The 12,719-nt window shown below is 32.7% G+C and overlaps 1 protein-coding gene across 1 annotated transcript in view; it reads right to left on the bottom strand.

Annotated features, from left to right (window-relative positions):
* The window catches only part of LOC106463891 (cysteine dioxygenase type 1-like), a 22,443-nt gene that overhangs the window by 6,943 nt on the left and 2,781 nt on the right, over positions 1–12,719 (bottom strand). The window contains exons 2-4 of the mRNA XM_022391819.1: positions 11,654–11,741; positions 8,452–8,563; positions 1,011–1,175 (exon numbers count right to left, since the gene is read on the bottom strand). Of these exons, the coding sequence (XP_022247527.1) occupies positions 1,011–1,175; positions 8,452–8,563; positions 11,654–11,741 (365 nt within the window). The remainder of the gene's footprint in view (positions 1–1,010; positions 1,176–8,451; positions 8,564–11,653; positions 11,742–12,719) is intronic.

Here is a 12,719-nt window from a genome sequence, read left to right as displayed (position 1 = left end):
ATTTATGGATTGAAGAGTAAATGGTGTGCTCAAATGATCGATTAAAACGCAGAGTAATGACTCTTTATAGAATATTTATGGATTGAAGAGTAAATGGTGGGTGAAAATGGAGCTTTTCAATATATTCAGCATATTTTCCCAAATTTTATATTTAGATATGATAATTAATGATCTATATCATTCTAGCCCGCCGGTGGCTCAGCGGTAAGCTTCAGAGCTAATACAGCTAGAAATTGGAGATCAATCCATGTGGTGGACACAGCGCAGGTAGCTCCCTCGTGTAGCTTCGACCTAAAATATAAACAAATAAATACTACTACTATAGTCTAAAAAGATAGCTTTTATATTTTCTTCCGCATAGTGATAAGACCAGACCATGAGCACTTCTTGAAAGGTCTAATCAACAGTATTTCAATGAAAAGAACTTTATGTTTTAAAACGTTTCAATATTTGAAGATGAAAAAGGAATAACATTTTAATAGATGATAGAACTTAAAATAATGTATTGTAGGTTTATAATTGTTTTGTTTAATAACGTTTTATCTAATGGGTGTTATAAAAAGAGTGTACATTTACCAACTACAATATATATATTACGTCATCTCACTTTCTGAAACAATATTTCAAAATATATGGTTGTGATCATTGAACGTTTATTTCAAGGTCTGTAAACATTATTTGGAGACATTGAAATGAAATAAAGTAATTCGTGAAAAATTCAACTAGGGTATTGATCTTAGGCCTAAAATACATGAAACTGTACTTTTCTGGTGTCCTTTCACTTCTTTTGGTAAACAACCACATTGAATGTTTGGATAATAACCTATTCAGCGATAAGAATATGGTCGTGTAAAAAGTATGGTATGTAATGTATAATAATAAATATTAGAACGAAGTAGACCACGGTATCTAGAAATGCTGCTTTCAAAGCAGATAGAATATCTGAAGTGAAAATAAAAAGTTATAATACTCATTATATGAGCTTCTTGTTAAGTTTTTCATATTCTCACCGGTGTAGTTCACATTCTTGCTCCAGAACGTCATTTCCTTTAAACTGTAAAGACCGGTTCTCTGATCATATATGTGACATTGGTCAAATGGAGGATAGTACAGATGCAAGCTGACTGCTGGTTCAGAATGGCTCCTGTTTTTCATAAGGTGAAGACCGAGTGAATCTAAAAGATCACAGTTCAGGTTAGTATTGTGCTTTGCTATTTCTTATATAACTTTTTGAAACTGCGAGTTATTTAGCTTATAAAGGATAAGATAAAGGAAAAAGTTAGTTAGTATTTTTTTCAAAACATTGATTAACTTTCCTTGGAATAAATACTCCCTATATAAACATTACTTGAATAGGTCCACTTCGGAAACATAATTACACTTGTACAACTACTTTTTCTACACTAGTCCTTTAGTGTTATAGAAGATGTAAATGTAAGTTTCTCATAATCTCAAAAAAAGTATAATTTATTTTATTAACACAAAAAAAGAAAGAATTACCAAATAAACAATTGACTCATTCTTTCTTCAAACAATAATTCATATTTAAAATAATTTTTTAAATGAAATCCACCATCTCGTTTATTTTTCTTCATTGGAATATTTATAGAATTATCAGTGTAAACGTAAACACAATGAGGAAACCGACGTTACATGAAATGCAACCATTCATGGAATATTTATAGAATTATCAGTGTAAACGTAAACACAATGAGGAAACCGACGTTACATGAAATGCAACCATTCATGGAATATTTATAGAATTATCGGTGTAAACGTAAACGCAATGAGGTAAATCGACGTTACATGAAATGCAACCACTCAGAAGAGTTCTGGTTTGAGTACTAAAAATATTCAAGTTTAGAAATGAGTTTTTTTTTAAATCGCAACAAAGATCTTTAATATTTTTTGCAATATATATTTAGATATTGTAAAATATAAAAACTAAGCGTCATGTTCACCAAATAATTCTCTCATGAATTCCACGTGACAGGGAGACATACAAAGCTTTAATAGGCAAAATGTAGATACATATAAGTAACTGTGTAGAAAGATACTAGGTACATATAAAATATTCAGACGTGTGTGTGGTATTCACTATGATTAATTTTACGTTGTCCATCTTACTGTAAACATGATCCATTATGTGTATGTTACTCTCATCTGTATAAAATAGAATGCATGCATATATATAAATATATGGATATTTGGTTCAAATTCGTCGTGGTTTAATTTCCGTTATAATATTTCAATACAAAGCCTGTGATTTAAGATTTTTAACACAAATACTGGGGGAGAACATAATGGGAGAACCAATATTCGATGTCTTCTATGCTCGCGGCTCAATTATATGGCGATAAGTACTTTTACCTGGAAGTTGCTCTTTGTGTAATGTGGGATTGTTACCATGCAGGATGACATAAGCAGTCTAAAGTCGACTTTTCTTCTTTTTTGAGCCTCGTATTTAGATGAAAGAGCATGATCCTTAGTTTAGTAAATAATGTGTTTAGTTATATGTGAGAAACGTTCTATACAAGTTTATGCTGTCATGAAAACATAAAACCAGCCAGTGTGTTGTTTCTTTGTTGTAAACCTACTGTATCGTTAAGATTTTATTCAACTGTGTTTAAAAGGTTGACTTATCTCAAGTTTCCATCAGTATTAGTTCTGACTTATTGCTGGGAAAACTCGCCCCCCCCCAGTGGCACAGCGGGATGTCTGCGGACTTACAACGCTAGAAACCGGTTTTCGATACCCGTGGTGGGCAAAGCACAGATAGTCCATTGTGTAGCTTTGGGCTAAACTTCAAACAAACAAACTGGGAAAACTCTTACTTCACCAGCTACAATCACCTGTTTCTATAGTGCATCTCCAGCTAGCACCAACATTTCTTTGTTTATTAACAGTAAAGTAAGGTGAAATGTTTCACACAAAACGTATCGACACAAAATCATTCATCCACTCAGTTTTGTGTTCATTACCTGTGTACTGAGAGTTTAATTACTTACTAGCACAGTTATAGATTATAAATAATAATTTTGATGCAAATAAATTAGGTGAAAGCTAATTATTGCTTCTTGTTCACTTTGATTAATTTGTCTTTCATATGGACTTTTACAGGCAAACACCAAAATAGAAAGTGAAGCATGCACAGGTAGGCAGCTTGGGACAGATAAGGTGAACCAAACTTACTGGATTATAATAAACTCAGACCGTCTGATATATATACTGCAAGTACTCCTTTTGCTGTTTACAAAGAATTTATTGTGGAAGAGCCAATACCTGAGCAGCATCGTCCTCCCAAATATTGCTGGAAATTAAAATATACATAAAGCTAAGACATCTGTCAATCTACAAACTTGAGAGGCTGAGACAGTTATGTGTCCTGCAGCTTTCATGGCTATGAGATCAGAAGCTGAAATGATGTGGAAATCCTTGTATCTAAGTTGTCTAGAGGAAATAGTTCTTAGTTTGTGGCTCGCAGGAGACTTTTAGTTGCTTTCACAACTAAGGCACACTAAGAGTACTCAATTAAGTTGATGTGCCTAAGCAATGCGGAAGTGACCTTTAGGTTTTATGACCACAATGATGTTTAGCTAACTATAAGTTTGACAGACAAAACTACTAGGCTACCCATGAACAGGATTATTCGTCAAATGACATAACACAGTGATGTTTAGCTAACTTCAAGTCTGACAGACAAAACTACTCATGAACAGGATGCTTCGTCAAATGACATAACACAGTGATGTTTCGCTAACTTCAAGTCTGACAGACTAGTGTCCTATTCATGTATAGGATGCTTCGTCATATGACATAACACAGTGATGTTTAGCTAACTTCAAGTCTGACAGACAAAACTACTTATGAACAGGATGCTTAGTCAAATGATATAATTGCTCTGATGTCTGTGAATTTACTTACTGACAACAATAAATTGGGGGACCCTGGAAAGTCTTTAAAGACTTCCAACATGATGGATATAAAACAGTATATAAAATTAAAAAGCTAAAACTTCCAACTGGAAGTACAATTTAGGCAATAATAGCAATGATAAACGAGCTTCAAGGTGTCAAAAGTTAAAGTTGGTATAGCAGACAAGAAAGTTTCACAGTAACATTTTACTAGCAACATTTAAATAGGTCCTCAGTTTTGGCAGTAACATTTTACTAGCAACATTTAGATAGGTCCTCAGTTTTGGCAGTAACATTTTACTAGCAGCATTTAAATACGTTCACAGTTTTGGCGCGTCGCGTTGGTTATATTTATAGGCGTGTGGAGAGTTTCTCGAAAATTCAGATTACGTAACGATACAAAGCTACATTAGCGTTTACGTACACACATATACTGTTGATTCTTACACTCGAGAATCTTCTACAACTTTAGAGAATAGGTGGGAGTTTCGCAACACATATTTAACAGTATATGGTACGTACATTTCTAAATATAAATTTAATTTAAACAAACATCGATATTAAAATGAATATGGTATAATACATCAGTCACAGCACTAGCACTAGTATATACTACGGGGGCACTTTGCTTTACTTTACACAGAGCATCACCTCTTATTTTCATATTGCCATACAATTTATCATCGTACAATTATGAAATATAGTTTAAATATCCCATATTACTCTCCACATTTTACCTAAGTTGTTTGGTCACCTTTTGACCTTCACAAGTTTTACACAAGCCTACACAGCCTCAAGAATATTCACATTGTTTATGAGTGTACCATCGGTCTCTTGACCAACAAGATATTGTTTTATTATATTTTCTGTATGTTTTTTGTTTGCTTTTTTTTGCTGGGAGATGAGTCATCGCCTAGTGTGTCGAATTTCTGTGGGAGATGAGGATAGGTCAAAATCTGTGTGTGCATCAGTGTTATATTGTATATCACTGATACAATTAGTTGAGACTCAGCCACAACTTGTACTGATCTCCCATCATGCTTCCAAGTTATACACTGACTGTGATACCATTCTCCTCCCTGTCGTCAAACAAACTGCCATTGATTGTGTCTGAACAATTTCAATTTTAATTTTTCTATAAAAAGCACGTGCCTTCAGCTTTGTCCATTCCACTATTCGTGATCTAACGACCATTTCAACTTGTTGATTCATTCCACTGTTCGTGGTATAATGACCATTTTCAACTTCTTCATTCATTCCACTGTTCGTGGTCTAATGACCATTTCAACTTGTTGATTCATTCCACTGTTCATGGTCTAATGACCATTTCAACTTTTTTGATTTGGTTACTCTTCCCACTAACGGTTTTCAAGACTATTTGTGCTAACGTATATCTTAATATTCTCAAGGTAATATTGGCACGTATTTTTACAGCAAGATCATTGACAGAATCAGTACGCAACCATCGTCTTTATAAAGAACATACCCATTTATACTTAAGACCACTTTTGGAGAGTTTCGAGTTTTTACTTCAACCACTTCTATTAGTAGCAAAGCAATTTTCAGGTACCTTTTTCAAAGTATTGAATACTGTTCCTAGTGAAACATGGAGTTTTGTCACAATTTTTCACATGGTGAATTCTTGATAAGCCCAAACTTTGATTTTCACAAATTTGTCACGTGATTTTTTCAGTTATAGTAGCCACGACTGGATTCACACTACTACTTCTGGTATGAATATCAGTAATTTTATAGGTTTTGTACTTGTGTGGTACTTTGTGATTTGCCGAATGACAACCAGCATCTTGTAAGCTATCAACACAAGACTGTACACGATAAAAAGTAGTTTTCCCTAAGTATTTTCCCTGAGTATTTGCCTTTTATACCCTTTCTCCTCGTAAGTTGTATAATTATTTCCAATAGTGTGAGTCTGAAAGTAATGTTAATAACATTCATAATATAAAAGTTATGGAAAGACTTAAGTGAAAATACTACTGAGTTTAAAGTACAACAGTGAGCAATGAAGAGGGTTATGAAAAGAAAATTGCCTGTGTAATACACTGAAGATTCTACTGTGCTGTAGTTTACAGAGGTTTATCAATACAAAGTGCAAAGATTTTCTTGTGTGTTTATCTTCACTGCTATTGTTCTAATATAAATGATCAGACTATTACATCGTTTGTCATCATGAATCAGATTAGAAATACTTACTGCTAAAGTTATCTTAAAAGATAATAGTATTGTCATTATCATATCTACATGAACTCAAACATGCATTTTATTAATTTTCAGGTGTATTTTAAAATGTGTAAATAGTATGATAAATAATTTTGTGGGAAAAATACCAGTGGCTTGAAGAACTTATGTTAGTCTTAAAAATTAAATAACTTACCAATGAATATAAATATAAATAGTTAGTTAATAAATGTGAATGTTGTACATTTTGTTGTACATTTGTGAATTTATGGAATATAGATCGTGGGAGTAATTTTGACCTGATAGTTTTTATATAATGAAATTCTGTATAATTATAGTTTCATTTCATTGATGATTGTCCAGCTTAAGTAGAAGATTAATATGTTAATTAAGTGTATTTATGATTAGTTTTATCTTAGAAGAGTTAGATAAGCTTTTTTTCTTGTAACACCAAATATCAGGTTACAAATTGTCAACATGTAGATTAGTCATTGTGTCAAGGATAATATAGGATAACAATTATGCTAGACTATTGAATATTTCAGGTCAGATTGGTAAGTGTCTTAACTTTCCTTAGTCACCACAGGCTTAAAGTTTTAATAGCGTTCTTATATTAATGTAAATCTTAAAATACTATAATAAGATAAGGTAATAATTTCTACTGTATTCATTTACTGGTTTGTAATCATACTGCTATTGTTATGGTTATGTAATGTAAAACGCTGCTGAGAAAATGTGTATGATATTGAGCAGTTTGTATAATGGGATAATAAAATAGTAAGTGGTCCATTCACTGGGATTGTTGAAGTGGTAAGTGCGTTTCAATTATATATATTGAGGTATCATTTGTTTTAAATCATTGAAGTACAGTTGAATGTGACAGACTCATAATTTGGTAAATGTGATTGGGGCTGAAAATAGGTCTAAGACAAAAAGGCACTTGTGGTATTTAGTATCATAACCCCACCCTTCTATAATACAGATAAACCTATATATGAATATTTTCCCCAATTCTCCATGGTTTAATTTTCCTTATTATATATTTCAAATTTAGAATATAGTGGTTGAAGCAATATTTATTACGTTATATGCTAACTCTAACTACATACACATTCATCCAGAAGTTACTCTTCGTGTAGTGTGGAATCGTTGCCATACAGGATGACGTAAACAGAAGTTACTCCTCATCTAGTGTGGAATCGTTGCCATACAGGATGACTTAAACAGAAGTTACTCCTCATCTAGTGTGGAATCGTTGCCATAGAGGATGACGTAAACAGAATATTTGGATCTGACTTTCTGCTCTTTCATTTTTTTCTGTATCTAAAACTATACAGTTTTTCGTTTAACCGAGACTGTGTTTAGCTACTTCTAAGAAAAGTTGTTTACAAGTCTACGCTACTATGAGAACCAATAGCCAGGCAGTGTGACGTTTTTATATGCTTGGAAAAACTTTACTTGAACATTGTAATCATCGATTTCTGTTATACCATCTTCAAACTCAATCTACATCTTCTTCTTAAAATGAGGAATAAAGTGAAAGCCTATGGCAAACCAAGCGAGTATTATTACTTTTTAAACCTAACAGTAAACTTATCTACCTAAAATATTTGATCGCTTGGCTTGCGGACTGATCCCCTTGCTATTGAAAGTTTAGTTTCCCGTTGAATACCACATAGGCAGCCTTCAGATATACATATATGTATTTATATATTACGACAATTACCTAAACTTGAAAATTACTAGCATTGAGAGAGAGAAGTAGCTGGCTAAAAGAGAGATGAACAGATACATAATCATGAAAAGAAACAGTGACAAACACATTTATATTGATTCGAAAAAAAAACACATCTTTAAAATTTTGATGTAATATTTTCTCTCCTCGTAGATGTAAAAAGTAATTTTTATTAATGCAGCTAAAGAATTTCACGAAATATTTTTCGTTTTTTTTCTTATAAATTCTGTATGTATTTTAATGGCATTATAATGGTTAATATTTTAAAACAAGGCAAATATACGCAACTTACCTTTTTCGTGCTTTCTGTAAAAACATGATATCACATAAAATACCAGTCTAAGAAAAGTGATATCTAAAACGTTGTTTTATTTCGGAGAAGATACGTTTGTCAGCAAACTAAATGTAATATCTGAAACTTTGTTATATTTCGGTGAAGATGCGTTTGGTAACAAACTAAATGTAATATTTAAAATCTTGTTTTATTTCGGAGAAGATACGTTTGTTAGCAAACTAAATATGATATTTAAAACGCTGTTTTATTTCGGAGAAAATACATTTGGTAACAAACTAAATGAAGTTCAGAAATCATTTGGTTTATCTTACCGTTTATGTAAGTTACATCATTCACATGTAGTATGGTTTCTTTAAAGGGTATCATCTCGTGCTTTTCTGAAGACCAAATATAACGAAATTCTCTTAGCGCCCCAGAAAGTTGCTGTAAAATATAATAATATTTCAGGAACAAAGTATCATACGTTTATTTTTTATATATACATTTTGAATGCATATCTACGCCATTATCTTTCTTGGAAGATGAAATGTAATCTCGACAACAAACCTTTGAATCCTCTTTTACAGATAAATTAGTTTAGTTTCAAGTTTCGTGTACAAGAATATGCATCACACTACACGTGATTAATGTACGTTTTGGTCTTCAAAGAGGATGTACAAAATTTCATCAAATAGTATTAGCTGCACAGAAAATGTATTGACTCACTGTGACATTTCTGCGCTTACAAAATCTGTTCGCTAACATATGAGGGTCATTAAAACCTGTCAGTGCAAACAATGATTCATGTGACTTACCAACAAACTAGCTTGCCTTTGAGAAATTTTGCACGTTGTTCTACTGTGCTGACGTGACATTCACTACTTATCATTCAATGATGTAATGTTTCATTAAAAAAAAATGTTAGCATATGACTGGAGCAGCTTTCATTGGCAAAAATAATAAAATTAGTTACTTGAAAGTTAGGACATTTTTAAGCAGTTTCGGGTTGTACATAGCAGCCCGTCAGGTTGCGTTAAAGATAAAATAAACATGAGTTTAGAGTTTCATTTTTTACTACCAAATTCTAAACTCGTAGAACAAAAGAGATACGTGAATAAATATGATACAGTTAAGAACTTGAGAAAGGTCCAGGTGGCTGACCATTTAAGTGGAATGAAAAATGTCTTATTATTATGTTTGAGGCGTTTATAAATTCTTGAACTCTTTTAAAGTACCTTTAAAAACATAATTTTACGTTATGAAGTAAATTTGCTGTAGCAACGCTGGAACACCTGTTTGAACGACATGGTACTGTTATACTGTTTAACTTGGTAAATAATTTATGAATAAATTTTTAATTAACATAAATTTTTAATTAACCTAATGTTTTTACAGAAGACAAATAAAAGAAAAATCTAATAGTCAATAATGAATATATATGAAATAGCTTAAAGCAAACAAATTTGCTTCTTTGTTTTGCTTATCTGCAAGGTAGTAAATGGACCGTCTACGCTAATCCTACTACATCAAAGTAGTAAATGGACCGTCTACGCTAGCCCTGCTACATAGAGCGTTTGTTGTAAGTCCGCAGACATTCCGCTGTGCCACTGGGCGGTCCTACTACATAGAGCGTTTTACTTTTTCTTTGAAGTTATGCACAAAGCTACACAATAGGCTATCTGTGCTCTGCCCACCACGGATATCGAAACCCGGTTTGTAGCGTTGTAGGTCCACAGACATGCCGCTGTGCCACTGGGGAGGGGGATACTACATAAAGCGTTTTACTTTTTACGTCCGCCCATTTACGGTCTTATAACGATACCTCAATATGAATTTGCTCTAAAACAAAGTATTTCTTTATTGGTCTTAAAAGATATGACATTGTAACAGATATTTTACACACTAATATAACATGTTGCAATAATTTCTTGTTCAAAATAATGAATTTTGAAAAATGATGCGAAAATAGTATACGCAGTACTTTACCGTCCAAAGGATGCCGGCGCCTAAGGGCATGAAGGGAAGGTATGATATTATTTAAGGCTAGGAGGTTATGCGGCCTGTGATGTCGTGAGCGAGTAGTACCGAGGTGTGAAATGATTAGTATTCGCTTCCTAGTGGCACTCCTTGGTACTAATTGTCTATGACTCCATAGGCGACGTAATCTCACAACCTCAAAGAATATCCTCCCTCTTCTTCATATCCTCAGGTGCCTTCCATTCATTCCCTAGGCGTAGCATCCATAGTACTATGAATGAAAGGCACATGAGGATAGCAGATTACCGTACATTTATGGATGCTACGCCTGGGGCATGAATGAAAGGCACATGAGGATAGCAGATTACCGTACTATGGATGCTACGCCTAGGGCATGAATGAAAGGCACATGAGGATAGCAGATTACTCCCTAGGCGTAGCATCCATAGTATGGTAATCTGCTATCCTCAGGTGCCTTCCATTCATGCCCTAAGCGTAGAATCCATATTATGGTAATCTGCTGATATACTAAATGTGAACACCAAAGTATCAAAATATGGTATATTTTATGCGAAGCGAATATTCTATTGTAAACTATGCGTCACAGTTATATCGACGGTTTATTTTATAGTTAGCTTGCTAAAGAAGATTAATGATATTTTTTCTGTAAAAGATATGAACTTTACTTTTGTTTCTGATAAAATATTGTTATCTCAATACTTTTAAAATTATCTGAGTTTGCTATTTTCTTCTCTCAAATATGAGTAGTTTTGTGAATATAAAGCTACATTTTGATAATTCTTTTTTTTTATTTGGGTTTTTATTCATTTTAAATGTTCTACCCTTGATTATTAATCTTGTACATCATTTCCTCGGAGAGCCGGAAATGGCTTAATAGGGTAATTGTTTACGTAACCTTGAAGAAAAAAAAACACGTTTGAGGACAGTAGTACACTGTACTGATGACTGTAGATCCCACTTTTCGGTGAAACGACAGTAATTCCAATACGTAGAAGCGGGTTCTGATGACTATCTACATTACTTTCAGTATTAGGGAAGGCTATGTACAGGTAGCCTTTCTGTAGCAATGCTCAAAATTTACTAAAAAAAATAAAATAAAGAAACAAAAGTGGCTTAAGAATATGCTTTTCTATCGTTAAACCTCCTTGAGCTGACACAAATCGCAAAAGAGGGCCTTTGAGTTAGCCAATATATTGCTGTGACTTTGTAGATATGAACTGAAATAAAAATTAATTTTACAAAATGTCGTTTTAAAACTATTCTCAAAAAATACCAGTAATAAAATCAGTTGAGAGCGCCTATTATGTTAAGCAAAGTGGTATTGTTTCTAATAACACGTGGGTGTAACGAAAGTTAACTACATGTATTTATACATATATATACAGAGAGAGAGAGAGAGTGAGAGAGAAAACTTTCCTTGAATATCAAAAACCAATATAATTTTCTTTATTCTTATCTATAAGAATTACTACTCATAAAAGACCTACTTTATTTGTGACTATGTAATTGCTTAAATTATATTAATAATTTACTTACTTCAACTACTTTTACTCCAATTTCTGCTGTTAACTCAAGACGTTTATTAAATGAATGGCATACTTCTGGCATCGAAAAAATACCTTCTCTTTTTACGTATATAATAAATAAATATTAAATCTTTGAGGTTATAGAAAATGTTAGGAATGTAAAACATTTAATATTTAAATTTGTGTTACAACTGTCCTTAGGATAGGTATAACTTAATTTGTGTTACAACTGTCCTTAGGATAGGTATAACTTAATTTGTGTTACAACTGTCCTTAGGATAGGTATAACTTAATTTCTGCCAACCAAGGACCTAATAGTGAAGCAAATCCTTTTTTTAAGGATATAAGCTGTGTTCTACAAATCAAAACTTACTAATTATCCTAGGAACTTGGTCTTCGAATGATTAAACAAAAATGTTTGTTTAGATAAAATAATTTTATTGCATTATTGACATAGTTTTTACTGTGATTTTCTATTTCTGCTCTTAAGTCCTGTTCAATCTCCTTTTTTTTATGGAATACGCGTTTAACATTTTCTGAAGTTTCTATAGGTATCTTGTGTTTTTTGTTGTTGTTGTTTTTGGATTGCACTTTGCGCAACAACGGTAGTTATGCATTATATATATCATACAGCCTAGTATGATTAATAATAATGTATTTGTTCTTATCATATATTCTGCTGACTAACCTTACCCCATTTTTCTCTTCCACTCTCAGTACATACACACTCGTATATATATATATATATTTATATTATTGATTGCCTCCGAAAACCTACTACTTGGTTAGCTGAAACCTACTACATTAATTTTTGGAATATTAAGTAATTATGTGCAAATGACAAAAAATAAATTTAGACGCTTAGTTAAGCGAATTTCATACACAAATTCAAAGAAAAGTGAGGGAAGCGACATTTCACGTTTTTTATTTTACGCTTGTAGCCAGGTTATTGCGCTTGTTTTAACTGCCATTTAATTATATTCATTTATTATTACCTATCTTTGTTGCACCATATCCTTCACAGTTTTTATTTTACGCTTGTAGCCAGGTTATTGCGCTTGTTTTAACTGCCATTT

Source organism: Limulus polyphemus, unplaced genomic scaffold (assembly GCF_000517525.1).
Source record: "Limulus polyphemus unplaced genomic scaffold, Limulus_polyphemus-2.1.2 Scaffold56, whole genome shotgun sequence".
NCBI classification, from domain to species: Eukaryota; Metazoa; Arthropoda; class Merostomata; order Xiphosura; family Limulidae; genus Limulus; species Limulus polyphemus.
The sequence above is the reverse complement of the archived record's forward strand: the minus strand, read 5'-3'. Positions and strand labels throughout refer to the sequence as shown.